This window comes from Amblyraja radiata, chromosome 28 (assembly GCF_010909765.2).
Source record: "Amblyraja radiata isolate CabotCenter1 chromosome 28, sAmbRad1.1.pri, whole genome shotgun sequence".
Classification (NCBI taxonomy): Eukaryota; Metazoa; Chordata; class Chondrichthyes; order Rajiformes; family Rajidae; genus Amblyraja; species Amblyraja radiata.
The window spans coordinates 13,631,726-13,645,911 of record NC_045983.1 but is presented as its reverse complement, the minus strand read 5'-3'; the positions used below and the strand labels follow the sequence as shown (position 1 = coordinate 13,645,911).

Here is a 14,186-nt window from a genome sequence, read left to right as displayed (position 1 = left end):
CCGTGTCCTGACATCCTGTCCGTCAATTATTCAGTACAGCAGGTTCCCTTTGTAATGCTTGGCTTCTCCCCCCTCCCCCCCCCCCCCCCCCCTCACCGGTCCCCGTCCCACCTACAGGTGATAAAGGAGAAGCTGCGGCTGAAGCCGGCCTCGGGCATGGAGTCGCGGAGCCGTATTGCGGAGCCCAAGACGGACGGTAACCTGCAGCAGCAGGAGGAGGACGAGAAAGCCCGGCTGCTGATCGGCTCCAAGCTGCTTCCCGGAGACAAGTCGTCCAGCAAGAAGTCGCTGTTTGGGAAGCGGAAGTGAGGAGGGAGATGGATTCTCACACTCCACGTCCGGACACTCCCAACACCACAGGAGGTAGGGTGGGTCAGACGTTGCACAGCCAGTCACCCCTCTTACCCCACCAGCCTCTGAGCTGCAACCCCAGGCACTTTCACTGTTGTAAAATTGTGTAAAGAGAAAATTATTATAGACGTTTAAAGAGTAAACTGTGATGTAATTAATATTTACACAAAGTTGCACTGTTTTGTAACTGTAAAATTTGTAATTTACTGATATTTTCTGTCTTTGAACTATAATTGTGATTTTAAAAGAAATTGTCTTTGTGTACAGTCGCTCCCCATTTACCAAAAATAAGTTCTGGAAACTTTAGCCAAATTTTTATGAAAGATATCTAGCCTGGAGTTTGAATACTCGTCAGTGGCAGGGTCCCTGTGGTGTGTTGGGCTCTGTTCAGGGCTAGTCCCTGATGTATGCAGGTGCTTTCTTCTAACACCTGTCACAGAGGGTCCCTGGATGATACGGTTGGTGTTGTTCTCTCTCTGAGGATGTCCCTGGGTGATCCCATTTTTCTTGTGCTAGTTCCTATTTATGAACGCTTCCCGAGTAACGCATGGTGATGTCGGTCTTTATTCTGGAGTGATTGCTCCAAGGTTTGTGTTGGTTTCTGTTCATGGATGGTCTCTGACGCTCCCCATTCAAGGATGCTCCCCGAGGATCCATCTTGGTGTTGGTCCTGTGTGCTTGGATGGTCCTGAGGCAACCGCACTCGGTTTACAAGTGGAGACACAAAAGACCGCGGATGCTGGAATCTGATGCTAAAAAACAAAAATATTGGAGGAACCAGTGGGTCAGGCAGCATCTGTGAAGGGGACAGACAATGTTTCGGGTCGGGACCCTTGTGTCTATTTCCTTGTATAGGTCCTGCCTACCCCGCTGAGTTCCTACAAAACCTTGGTTTGTTTGCTGGTTTACGAGTGAGCACCTTTTCCCCCGGCCATCCCATGGGCATCTGTCACACACCTTCAGTCAACACCACTTACATCGATGGAACCTTGGACATATCCAGTATTAGAAGAAAACCAACTCCTTCAACTCCCACCCTCTCTAAATCCCCAGAGACAAATCCAGGATAGCAACCAGTCACTGGGTGTCCATTTATTTAGTGTTTCTTCTTTAAACCTTGTGGGGAAACATCTGAGTCTTTTTTTTAATATTGGAGGCAGATTTTGCTTTAATTTTTATTAGGAGGAAATAGGGTTTAAACATATTTAATTCCCTCTCTTTATAGTCTTGTCCACCATAAATGTGGAGACTGTAAATGAGGGCCAACGCACCCCCAATCCCACACCCTCCCGGTTGGCTTGGTGAAGGTGCCGTCCTCCTGCTTGTAGGAATCTGACCTGGGCTTCACAGTGCGAGCACACTCTGGTCTCCGGGCCGTTTCTCCCTGCCTGTTCTTCTAACACACTGCCACAGCTCGAGTCAGGACTCTTCCTAAACACAGACCGTTGCCCGTGGCGGGACGGCCCCTGATGAGCACAAAGTTATCTCAAGCTATCTTTGATGTAATCAATGTGTTGCTTTTAAAGAATCGATTTTTTTTAATGCAGGTGCTGCTGTCAGTCACAGGTTTCACTGTAACAGGTTCATGTAACATTATGGGTGTGCATACAAAAATTACTACAGAAACCAAGGAATAAAGTTGTTTTGTAACAATTTATTGTGAATGTTTCTGCTTGTTTGCAGAACAAACATTGTGCCGTTCAGTCTCAGGATGTATCACTACCCTATAGCCTGTATAGTCTGTTATGCAAAGCAAGATATGCGATGGACAAGTTTAAAAAATATATAAATAATAGTCAATGAGGACTATATATGGTCCAGTGGTGCTTCTGCCACACAGTTCCAGTGTTTGATCCTGACCTTCGGCACTGTCTGTGAAGTTTGCACATTCTCCCTGTGACAGTGTGTCTCCAGTTTCCTCCCACATCGCAGTATAAATTATCCCTTGTGTACGTGGGCGGCATTAGAATAGAGAGGTATGGTAGAGAGATTAATTTGTGGGGCAAAACAGAAGAAAGGGAAAGTGATGGCATTGCCAGTGGGAGCTGGTGTGGGCCGAATGTGTTGTCTGCATTATTGTCGCAAGATTGGTTTTCCCCTACAAATCGTTGAAACAGCATAAAAGATGGTTTTATTCACCACAGGTAGTCAGGGCCTTTATCAGAGTTTGTACTGTACTGAAGCTGTTGAATTTTACATACACGGCCTGTTTTTTTACTCTTGCACCGTGCAGGAACAAGACAACAAGCAAAGACATGAACTCTTGTGCCAAAATTCTGTATCTCAAAACAATGTTGTTCAAAACTAGCTGATAAACAGCTGCTGCCATCAAAAATAAATAGGATATTTTAAAACAGCAACTTTTTAAGTTACAGTGTGTCCGTACCATGGTGGCTGTTTGCAGGTTGGAGCTCCAAACCACCCCTTCAAACAAACAGATCTCACCCACAAATCCACAGGCATGAGTAAACCCACCTCCTCAGCCATAAAAGCCCATTGGCTCATCGTCCTTCATGGGAGAGGGTCCTTAACGGAACTCTCTCCCAGTCCGGCCACTCCAGAATCACTGGCCAGCTTCACTCTAATGGCGAGGTGATGGTAACTTTCAATAGGTTGCCGGGGTACAGAGGATGGATTAATGAGAGTGCTTCCCTGGGAACTGGCATGAACTCAATGGGCTGAATGGCCTCCTGCATCATTGGTTTACTTGCTCTACAGGGGAGGGGCAATTGGGGACAGATAATAAATGCTGGCAGCCAGTGACAGCGGAGGTGTGTGGTCTGTCCAGGCATCCCCCCACACTAGGGATAATAGTGAGTGTTCAGTGAAAGACTGAACTGGTGAACAACCAAGACTCTGTAGATTCTCCCCAAAACCCACCACACCAGGTGTTTAAGCTAGATTTTAAAAAAAATCATAACTAAATAAGGTGAATGATCGTTTATTCTTATGACAGGCTCCCAGCCTGCAAACGCAAATTAAGACAATGTTATTTACAAATTCAAGCATCCACTGGTTCCCACAAATCAGCTGCCTTGTTAAAGATGAACCAGTTACCATCAGTAGTGACAAACTTATTTAATGGGAAATTCTTGATTCTCAAATTCTAAAATGTGCTGTGACTGAAACTGAAGCCAAGTTTTCCTCCCCCCACCTCTCTGGCATTGTCATCATCTTCCCAACTCTCAATCAGCGAATCCAAGTGTCGTATCACAAGTCTCCACAACACTCCCTCAGTAAAACTGCCTTTCCATCGATTAACTTGTTTCCACAGGAGCACTGCACTGATCTCCCTGTAAGATCCTGTCAGCTGAACACACAAAGGGGGACCCTCAGTGCCTGAACGTCGAGGTGCAAATCCCCACCATTCACCTCAATGCTGGAAAGGGTGCTACGCATTCACACAGGACCTTGAAGCTGAGACGCTGCAGATGGGTGACCCCCACTTGCATCAGAGCCCCAAAAGCAGAAACTGCTAACAGAGGCTTGCAGAGTTTTGCTTCAAGTTACTGCCTGCCTGATTTTTTAAACAGCAAATGGTGGCAGAATGGGGAGGGGGTAGCCGGGGGAGAACTCCCTGCTATGGATTACAAATATCTTTCACAGTAACAGTAAAAGGATTGATCATTCCTGACACGCCTTCTCACATTGGGGAGGGAGGACGACAGAGGAACAAGTCCCCAACAGCCCGGCTGATAAATCCTCAAATTCCTTGGTCACTTTTCCAGGTTTGCCCTGGGTCAGAAATGATCATTAAAACATACTAATGAAAACCATGCAAAGACTTAACAGAAACCTAAAGTGGAACTTGGTGCAAATCCGTTAGTGTCTCGATGAAGCTGGTGATGTGTTTAAACTGAGAGATTGGTGAAGGCGAGTGAACGAGTCCCAGGTGCCAGCGAAGGGGAGCCTTCCCTCCCCGTCCACCCTCAGTATACGTGCACCATGCCGTACAGGAAGGTCCAGAAGAGGATGTAGGTGAAGAGGCCGCCCACCAGGCCCCCGGTGAAGAGGGGGCGGCGTGATTTGAAGTACTTGCTCCAGTGCCGGCCAGCTTTCACGAACAGCAGCACGGAGAGCAGGAAGGAAGCAACAAAGTAAAAGACAAAACCCATCAGTGCGGTCAGACCCAGGATCCCAGCTGTGGCTCCCGACAGAGCAGACACGGACGTGCGGCAATAGTCCAGGATGGCAGCGTTACCACGAACTGCCAGCTCACTGATAAACTGCGGCCCATCCCGCTTTAATCCCACGGACGCCATCAGAAACTTGGGAACTCTGTGGGAGAAGAACACAAAGGAACGAAAGGCATGAGTGATGAGACAAAGAGCATGGTTAACACAGCAAAACGTCCCAGCAGTGCCAATAAAAACACACTAGGGTAGGAACAGGATAAAAGATTCAGTTGAAGCAGCCAGTTTTAAGGAAGGAAAGGCTGTATCAAAGGTTATTATGCTAAGTACAGTGCCCTGCATAATGTTTGGGCCAAAGACCCATCATTTATTTATTTGCATCTCTACTCCAAAATTTTAGATTTGTAATAGAAAAAAAAAAATCACATGTGGTTAAAGTGCACATTGTCAGATTTTAATAAGGGCCATTCTTATACATTTTGGGTTCACCATGTAGAAATTACAGCAGTGTTTATACATATTCTCCCCATTTCAGGACACCATAATGTTTGGGACAGCAGTGTCATGTAAATGAAAGTAGTCATGTTTAGTATTTTGTTGCATGTCCTTTGCATGCAATGACTGCTTGAAGTCTGCGATTCATGGACATCACCAGTTGCTGGGTGTCTTCTCTGGTGATGCTCTGCCAGGCCTGTATTGCAGCCATCTTTAGCTTATGCTTGTTTTGGGGGCTAGTGTCCTTCAGTTTTCTCTTCAGCATATAAAAGGCATGCTCAATTGGGTTCAGATCAGGTGATTGACATGGCCAATCAAGAATTGACCATTTTTTAGCTTTGAAAAACTGCTTTGTTGCTTTAGCAGTATGTTTGGGATCATTGGCTTGCTGTGGAATGGACCGCCGGCCAATGAGTTTTGAGCAGATAGGATGTGTTTATACACTTTAGAATTCATTATGCTACTACCATCAGCAGTTGTATCATCAATGAAGATAAGTGAGCCAGTACCTTCAGCAGTCATACATGCCAAGGCCATAACACCCCCACCACTGCACTGTGTTTCACAGATGAGGTGGTATGTTTTGGATCTTGGGCAGTTCCTTATCTCCTCCATACCTTGCTCTTGCCGTCACTCTGATATAAGTTCATCTTTGTCTCATCTGTCCACAAAATCTTTTTCCAGAACTATTGTTGGGTTTTTTAAGCACTTCTTGGCAAACTGTTACCTGGCCATCCTATTTTGTGGCGAACCAGTGGTTTGCATTTTGCAGAATAGCCTCTGTATTTCTCTTTGTGAAGTCTTCTGCAGACAGTGGTCATTGACAAATCCACACCTGAGTTCTGAAGTGTGTTTCTGATCTGTCGGACAGGTGTTTGGGGATTGTTCTTTATTACAGAGAGAATTCTTCTGTCATCAGCTGTGGAGGTCTTCTTTGGCCTGCCTGTCCCTTTGCGATTAGTAAGCTCACCAAGTGCTCTCTTTCTTCTTAATGATGTTCCAAACAGTTGATTTTGGTAAGCCTAACGTTTGGCTGATGTCTCTTAACAGTTTTATTCTTGTTTCTCAGTTTCATAAAGGCTTCTTTGACTTTCATTGACACAACTTTGGTCCTCGTGTTGATAAACAGCAATAAAAGTTTCCAAAGGTGATGGAAAGACTGGAGGAAAGACTAGGTGCTGAGAGCTCTCTTATACCTGCATTAAGGAGGCAATTAAACACAACTGAGCAATTACAAACGTCCATGAAGCCATGTGTCCCAAACATTTTGCTCTGAAATGGGGGGAATATGTATAAACACAGTTGTCATTTCTACATGGTGAAACCAAAATGCATAAAAATCACCTTTAATAAAATCTCACAATGAGCACTTAAAACACGTGTGATTTTTTTTTTCTAGTACATCTCAAATTGTGGAGTACAGATGCAAATAAATAAATGATGGGTCTTTGTCCCAAACATTATGGAGGGCACTGTAAATGCTCACAGTGCAGGAGGTAACAAATAGTGGGTCTATTTTCTGGTTGGTAAGATGCTACAACTGGTGTCTCATGGGAAAGGTGGGGCAGGCTAGGCTTGTACCCACTGGAGTTTAGAGTCCTAATGGGTATATACAACATTTGAGCAGTTTGGATCTTTCCTCTTCTGGGAAATATGGAGCTCAGGGACATTCTTTGAAAATAGGTCATTCTCTTCTCTCAGGATAGTGAACCTCTCTTCAGTGGTATCAGAGTTTTGGAATGTTTTTCAAGACTGAGGTAAGTACTTACATGATTTGATAAGCTTACATAAGCTTGATAAACGGGTGATCAACAGGTTAGAGATCAGGAGGGACAGTCATGGAAGGATTTGGACACAAGGAGAAGAATCTAACACTGGAGTTCTGAGAGACCCGGAGGCAGCATCCAGGCCGATAGGTACTGTCCAAGTTAAAACACGGGCTGCAGGTTCACATCACGAGATATTGTAAATCACCCAATCTCCATGCCTGTGTTGTATGCAACATTTTCAACTTGGATCCATCATCTTGCCCATTCCTCAGATTCAGATTCAATATTTATTGTCATTGTGCAGTGTACAGTACAGAGACAACAAAATGCAGTTAGCATCTCACCCAGAAGAGCGAACATAGAATAATGAGCAATAAAATATATATACGTACATACAGTAGTAATAGTGCATTTTTCTGGGGGAAGGAGTGTTCGGGGGGGGGGGTGACTGGCAATCACCAAGGTGCAGAGTTAAGTATTGTAACAGCCGCAGTTTCTTGCTTTGTTTAATATCCCAAATCTATCGACCAGAGTTCTGAACAAACTCAATGATTGAGCTGAAGATGGACACAAAATGCTGGAGTAACTCAGCGGGACAGGCAGCATCTCTTGAGGGAAGGAATGGGTGATGTTTCGAGTCGGGATTGAGCTTCTATTTCACTCGTTCTTGGTGAATTCGAGGCTTGTCACCCACACAGAAGAAACTCATCCAGAAATTCTTCCTTACACTGTGTGCACTATTTTGATTTGTCCAGTCTATATACAATGTCCATCATGGTTACTCCTTTAACCCTATATGCATGCTTAATCTCCTCTGGGTTCCATTTTTAGAAAGCATGGCATCTCTTTTCATTGTTATGCTGATGATAGCCAACTATATATGCCGCTGAGGAAGGAAGATGTATTCTCTGTCAAATCACTTCTGTTATGTCTTGATGACATTAAATCCTGGATGGCCCTAAACTTTCTAGGATTTAATGAAAAGACAGAGGTGATATTGTTTGGTCCCAATGGCTGCCGTGAACCTCCCCCTGTTGACTTGGGTCCCCTGGCACGGTATGTGAAGCCAACAGTTTTGAACCTGGGTTTTAAGATGGACTGTGATTTTAAATTAGATCATCAAATAGGCGCGGTAGTAAAGTCCAGCTTCTTTCATTTAAGGCAGCTGGCAAAGGTGAAGCCCATTCTTGAGCGGCAGCATTTTGAAACAGTAATCCATGCCTTTATCACGTCTAGGCTGGATTACTGTAACGCACTCTATTTTGGAGTTGCTCGATCTTCCCTGGCTCGTCTCCAGTTGGTTCAAAATGCTGCTGCTCGCCTTTTAACTGGAACTCGAAAGAAGGAGCACATAACGCCAATTCTGGCCTCCCTCCACTGGCTCCCGGTGTACTTTCGAGTTCATTTTAAGACTCTTTTATTTGTTTTTAAATCTTTAAATGGCCTCGCCCCGCCTTACCTCTCTGAGCTGCTTCATCCCTATGCTCCTGCCCGGTGCCTCAGGTCAGCTGATCAGCTGCTCCTGGAGGTACCGAGGTCTAAGCGGAAGCTCAGAGGGGATAGAGCCTTCTCTGTTGCTGCTCCTGCATTATGGAACACTCTGCCGTTGCACATCAGACAGGCCCCCTTACTGTCCATCTTCAAAACCAATCTTAAAACCCATTTCTATTCCTTGGCTTTTGACCCTGCATGAGACTTTGCTCCTGTTTTAGTGTTTCTAATGTTTTGTTTTTTTTTGTTTGTTTTGTTTTTTTTAATTATTTTTTTTATTGTTTTTACTCTCATAGCATGCAACTCTTTTAATGCTTTTATTGTCGTGTAATAATTTTTTGTCCATGATTAGTCATGTACAGCACTTTGTTGCAACAGTGGTTGTTTTTAAAGTGCTCTATAAATAAAGTTATTATTATTATTATTTATAACATTCCTTCTTCACTGCCATCATTTAGAATTCTATGAATAGCCGATGTTTTACATCCTCTGCTGCTTCTTAACTCCAACGAACTGATCGGATTCTCTCCCACTGCTGAGTAACGAGTGACCCGGTTGTCTAACATCAGTGCTGCACCTGTCACGGATGATGGTGCTGACAGGTAGAAATGTAGGGTATTGTGTGCAGTACAGGGTGACTCTTTACCAAAAAGAATATGGAGCCTTTGGGGGAGAGTTTACCTGAATGCTGCTTGGATTAGAATGTTTTAGCTATAAGGCGAGGCTGGACAAACTTGAGCAAAACACTATAAGTGCTGGAGGAACTAGGAGGGTCTGGCAACATCTGTGGAGGGAAATTAATTTTCGGGTCAGACTGATGCACAAACTTGGAATGTTTTCTTTGGAACGTTAGAGGTTGAGGGGAGGCTTGATATAAGATTCTCAAGTAAGATTTTGGTTCATTATGTGTCCCGAGGTAGAGTGAAAAGCTTTCTTTTGCATGCTATCCAATCCATTAATAATACATCGATACAATCAAACCAAACTCAACGGCACTGAATAGAGCAAAGGGGAAGATAGTGCAGAATATAGTTCTCAGTATTGCAGCACATCCGGGCCAGAAACAGTGTCCAATGTCTACAGTGGGGTAGAGGTGACTCAGACAGTGCCCTAACTTAAGGATGGACCTTTCAGAAGCCTGATAAGAGGAGAAAAAGCTGTTCCTGAGTCTGGTGATGCACACTTTCAGTTTAGTTTATTATCACATTTACTGTGGTACAGTGAAAAGCTTTTGTTGCATGCTATCCAGTCAGCAGAAAGATAATGCATGATTACAATCCAGCCATAGATATATGATAAGGGAATAGCATTTAGTGTAAGGTAAAGTAAAGCCAGCAAAGTCCGATCAAGGATAGTCCGAGAGTCACTAATGAGGTAGATAGTAGTTCAGCACTGCTCTCTCGTTGTGGTAGGATGATTTAGTTGCCTGATAATAGCTGGGACGAAACTGTCCCTGAATCTGGAGGTGTGCGTTTTCACACTTCTATACTTTTTGCCTGATGGGTGAGGGGAGAAGGGGAGTGGCCAGGGTGCGACTCATCCTTGATTATGCTGCTGACCTTGCCGAGGTAGCACGAGGTATCAATTGAGTCAATAGGTTGGTTTGTGTGATGGTCTGGGCTGCATCGACAATTTAATGTCTCTTCTGCCAGACGCGAGTGAGAAGAAGGAATGACCGGAGTGGGACAAATATTTGATTATGTTGGCTGCTTTCCAGAGGTAGCATGAAGTGTAGATGGAGTTCATAAATTATAGGAGCAGAATTAGGCCATCACGTCTACTCCGCCATTCAATCATGGCTGATCTATCTTTCCTTATCACTCCTATTCTCCTGCCTTCTCCACATAACCCCTGACACCCTTACTAATCAAGAAAGTATCTATCTCTGCCATACAAATATCCATTGATATCTAAACATATCCAGTCAACGGTGGGGAGTCTGGCCCTTGTGAAGGACTGGACTACAGCCACAACTAAAGAGATTGGTGTGCAAAATTAGAGCACATGGTATTGGGGGTAGGGTATTGACATGGATAGAGAACTGGCTGGCAGACAGGAAGCAAAAAGAGTAGGAATTATCGGGTCCTTTTCAGAATGGCAGGCAGTGACTAGTGGGGTGCCGGGTAGGGGAGGAGGGGGGCGTGGGGGAGATGGGGGGGGGGGGGGGGGAGAGGGAGGGGTGTGTGGGCAGGGGCGGGGTTGTGGTCGCCGCAGACGCAGCTCGCACTCTGCTCACCCCTCACTCTGCTCACCCTGAACCATCAGCTTTCGGCCTCACTCAGCGGCTCCCGATCCAGCTCTGGCTTCACTCAGCGGCTACCGGCTTGTCGCCACAGAAGCAGCTTGCACACTGCTCACTCCGCACTCTCTCAACACACTCAGCTTTATTCTCCTCGCCGCTGGTGATTGACAGCGGGTGCCAGAAGGGGCGTTTTTTTTAAGGCAAATTTATTTAGGCAAGGCAAATTTATTTGTATAGCACCATTCGTGCAAATTGCAATTCAAGGTGCTTTACAGGAAAGAAAAAATAAAATAGTCAATAATTAAAAATTGCAAAATAAGCAATGTACGACAAATGTATGAATAATAAAACAACGTCAATGAAACAATAAAACGATTTTAAAAAGCACATAAAAGGGTTAAAATTAGACGGTTAAGATTACCTGCATGTCGGGTTATGGAAAAGCTATAGTAAACAACAGTGTTTTTAGGCCTGATTTAAATGCGCTTAGTTTGTGCACACCTCAGGTGTTCAGGGAGCTTGTTCCACAGGTGTGGAGCATAAAAACCGAATGCTGCTTCAGCCTTTTTAGTTCTGACCCTGGGAACACAGAGTAAACCTGTCCCTGAAGACCTGAGGAGTCTAGGCGCCTCATATACAACAAGTAGGTCAGAGATGTATTTTGGACCAAGACCATTCAGTGCCTTGTAGGTCAGTAACAGAATTTTAAAATCTATCCTCTTACACACAGGGAGCCAGTGCAAAGATTTAAGGACAGGTGTAATGTGGTCCATTTTCTTGGTGTTGATCAAGACTCTGGCAGCGGCATTTTGGATAAGCTGCAGTTGTTTAATTGATTTTTTATTGAGACCTGTAAAGATGCCATTACAATAATCTAACCTACTAAAAATATATGCATGAACAAGTTTTTCAGTGTCGTCTTTGGACAGAAATCCCTTGATTCTTGCTATATTTTTTAGATGGTAATAGGCAGATCTGGTAATGGTCTTTATATGGCTGTTAAAATTCAAATCCGAGTCCATAACTACACCAAGATTTCTGGCTTTGTCTGTGGTTTTCAGTGCAATTGAGTCGAGTTGAGCACTCACCTCTAGCCTTGATTTTTTGGGACCAAAGACAATAATTTCTGTCTTATTTGCATTGAGCTGGAGGAAGTTCTGGTTCATCCACTCATTGATATGTTTGACACACTGGCTCAGTGAGTGTAGGGGACTATGGTCATGTGGTGACACTGCGATATATAGTTGTGTGTCATCGGCATAAGTGTGGTAGGATATGTTAAAATGCTCTATGATCTGAGCTAGGGGGAGCATATAAATGTTGAACAAAATGGGTCCAAGAATGGAGCCCTGAGGAACCCCGCATGTGAGTTTTGTACGTTCTGATTCAAAATTACCAAGGGAAACAAAATAATCCCGATCTTTCAAGTAAGTTTTGAACCAGTCCAGCACAGAACCAGAGAGTCCCACCCACTTCTCCATTTTTAAACCTTCATAAATGTTGTACTATTCCACCGATTGGAAAAAAACGTGTTGCACTTGCAGCACAGGAGAATGGCGAGTAAGATGGCGAAAAATCGTAGCGTATTGGGTACTGTTTTTGAGCAAATGTAAAAACAACGCGAACCGGAAGAGGACAAGATGAGAGTTTTATAAGTATACTAGACCAAGTGCAGACCCGTTGGGTCTGTTTCCCCGACGGCGTTTGCGGGGGGGGGGGGGGGGGGCAGCGGCAAAGGGGAGGTTCAACAAGACCTGGGGATCCTTGTACATCAGTCACTGAAAGTAAGCATGCAGGTACAGCAGGTAGTGAAGAAAGCTAATGCTATGTTGACCTTCATCGCAAGAGGATTTCAGTTTAAGAGCAAGGAGGTCCTACTGCATTTGTACAGGGCCCTGGTGAGACACCTAGAGTATTGTGTGCAGTTTTGGTCTCCTGATTTGAGGAAGGACATTCTTGCTATTGAGGGAGTACAGCGTAGGTTCACCAAGTTAATTCCTGGGATGGCGGGACTGACATATGAGGAAAGAATGGGCGACTGGGCTTGTATTCATTCGAATTTAGAAGGATGAGAGGGAATCTTATAGAAACATTTAACATTCTTAAATGGTTGGACAGGCTAGATGCATGTTCCCCATGTTGCGGGAGTCCAGAGCCCGGGGTGAGTTTAAGAATAAGGGGTAGGCCATTTAGGACTGAGATTAGGAGAAACGTTTTCACCCAGAGAGTTGTGAATCTGTGGAATTCTCTGCCACGGAAGGCAGTGGAGGCCAATTCACTGGATGGTTTCAAGAGAGAGTTAGATACAGCTCTTAGGGCTAACGCAATCAAGGGATATGGGGAGAAAGCAGGAACAGGGTACTGATTTTGGACGATCAGCCATGATCATATTGCATGGTGTTGTTGGCTCGAAGGGACGAATGGCCTACTCCTGCATCTATTCTCTATGTTTCTGCAAGTTCTGGCTGCCTTGGTCAGAGCTCCTGTCCAATGTCCAAGCACGGGGCCGACCAAAGAGGGCCGACTGCCCCACTTCCGGGGTTACAGAACGTGGTCCGGGGACGGCGTCACATTGACTGTTGCCGGCGGTCATCCGACCGCAGCGCCCCCATGGCGGCCAGGATGACCACACGACCGCGGGGTCCTCGCACACACAGGAGACCGATCCATCGCCGGGCCGCCCCGGCGCGGCCCTCTTCGCCCGCGCTCTCAGCCGCGGCGCTCTCCTGAACTGGCCCTAAATTACCGAAAGCGCAGACCACCACTTACCGGCTCGTAACCAAGATTTTTCTTTCGACGCGCGATGACTGCGAGCAGAGCAGAGCTTGGATCCCGATCTGCGGCCAACAGACTCCAGTCAGCCCGTCGCCGCCGCTACGCCCCGCCCCCTAACCCGTCACCCCCAGACACCTTCACCTTCAAACCTTCCACAAATCACACGGCCAGAGTTGGAATGAAAATCCGTTTCTGTGGCGGTACCGACGCGAAATCTGGCCGGCAGATTAGAAAAATTCACATATTATTTGATGGACAGAGAAGCCTCGGCCCTGCGCGCTCTCAGACCGTCGTGCACTCGGGCATGACGTAAAAACTCACGCGCCTGATGGCCGCTCCGACACTGCCTCACAACTAGCCCCGCCCCTGACGGTGCATCACTACCAGCCGCGCCCCTGACGGTGCATCACTACCAGCCCCGCCTCTGACGTTACACAAAATTGCTGGGGGAACTCAGCGGGTGCAGCAGCATCTATGGAGCGAAGGAAATAGGCGACCTAAGTTCTCCGCCTCTGACGTTGCCTCACTATTAGCCCCGCCCCGACACTGCCTCACTACTAACCCCGCCCCTGACGGTACATCACTACCAGCCCCGCCCCGACGCTGCCTCACAACTAGCCCCGCCCCTGACGGTGCATCACTACCAGCCGCGCCCCTGACGGTGCATCACTACCAGCCCCGCCTCTGACGTTGCCTCACTATTAGCCCCGCCCCGACACTGCCTCACTACTAGCCCCGCCCCTGACGATGCATCACTACCAGCCCCGCCCCGACGCTGCCTCACAACTAGCCCCGCCCCTGACGATGCATCACTACCAGCCCCGCCCCTGACGGTGCATCACTACCAGCCCCGCCCCTGACGGTGCATCACTACCCGCCCCCGACGCGAACCAAAGATCCCGCCCCCTCGCCGAAAAGCCGGCGATCTGC

The 14,186-nt window shown here is 46.2% G+C and overlaps 2 protein-coding genes across 9 annotated transcripts in view; one reads left to right on the top strand and one right to left on the bottom strand.

The window, feature by feature from the left end:
* Positions 1–2,001, top strand: part of kiaa0100 (KIAA0100 ortholog) — a 74,818-nt gene extending 72,817 nt beyond the window's left edge. For all 6 annotated transcript variants that reach the window (XM_033045832.1, XM_033045831.1, XM_033045833.1 and 3 more), the window contains one exon: positions 118–2,001. In XM_033045832.1, the coding sequence (XP_032901723.1) occupies positions 118–309 (192 nt within the window). In that variant the 3' untranslated portion in view covers positions 310–2,001. The remainder of the gene's footprint in view (positions 1–117) is intronic.
* emc6 (ER membrane protein complex subunit 6) lies at positions 1,986–13,598 on the bottom strand. Of its 3 annotated transcripts, none has more exons than XM_033045837.1 (2): positions 13,251–13,590; positions 1,986–4,629 (listed from the first exon to the last, which is right to left on the bottom strand). In XM_033045837.1, the coding sequence occupies exon 2, from the start codon at positions 4,611–4,613 to the stop codon at positions 4,281–4,283; it is 333 nt and encodes a 110-aa protein (XP_032901728.1). In that variant the 5' UTR covers positions 4,614–4,629; positions 13,251–13,590; the 3' UTR covers positions 1,986–4,280. The 3 variants fall into 3 exon arrangements, 2 of the variants coding, with proteins under 2 accessions (XP_032901728.1, XP_032901729.1); XM_033045838.1 differs by lacking the exon at positions 13,251–13,590 and adding an exon at positions 6,749–6,820; XR_004416079.1 differs by lacking the exon at positions 1,986–4,629 and adding an exon at positions 6,872–6,919 and having other exon boundaries at positions 13,251–13,598.
* Positions 13,599–14,186: the final 588 nt, after the last annotated feature.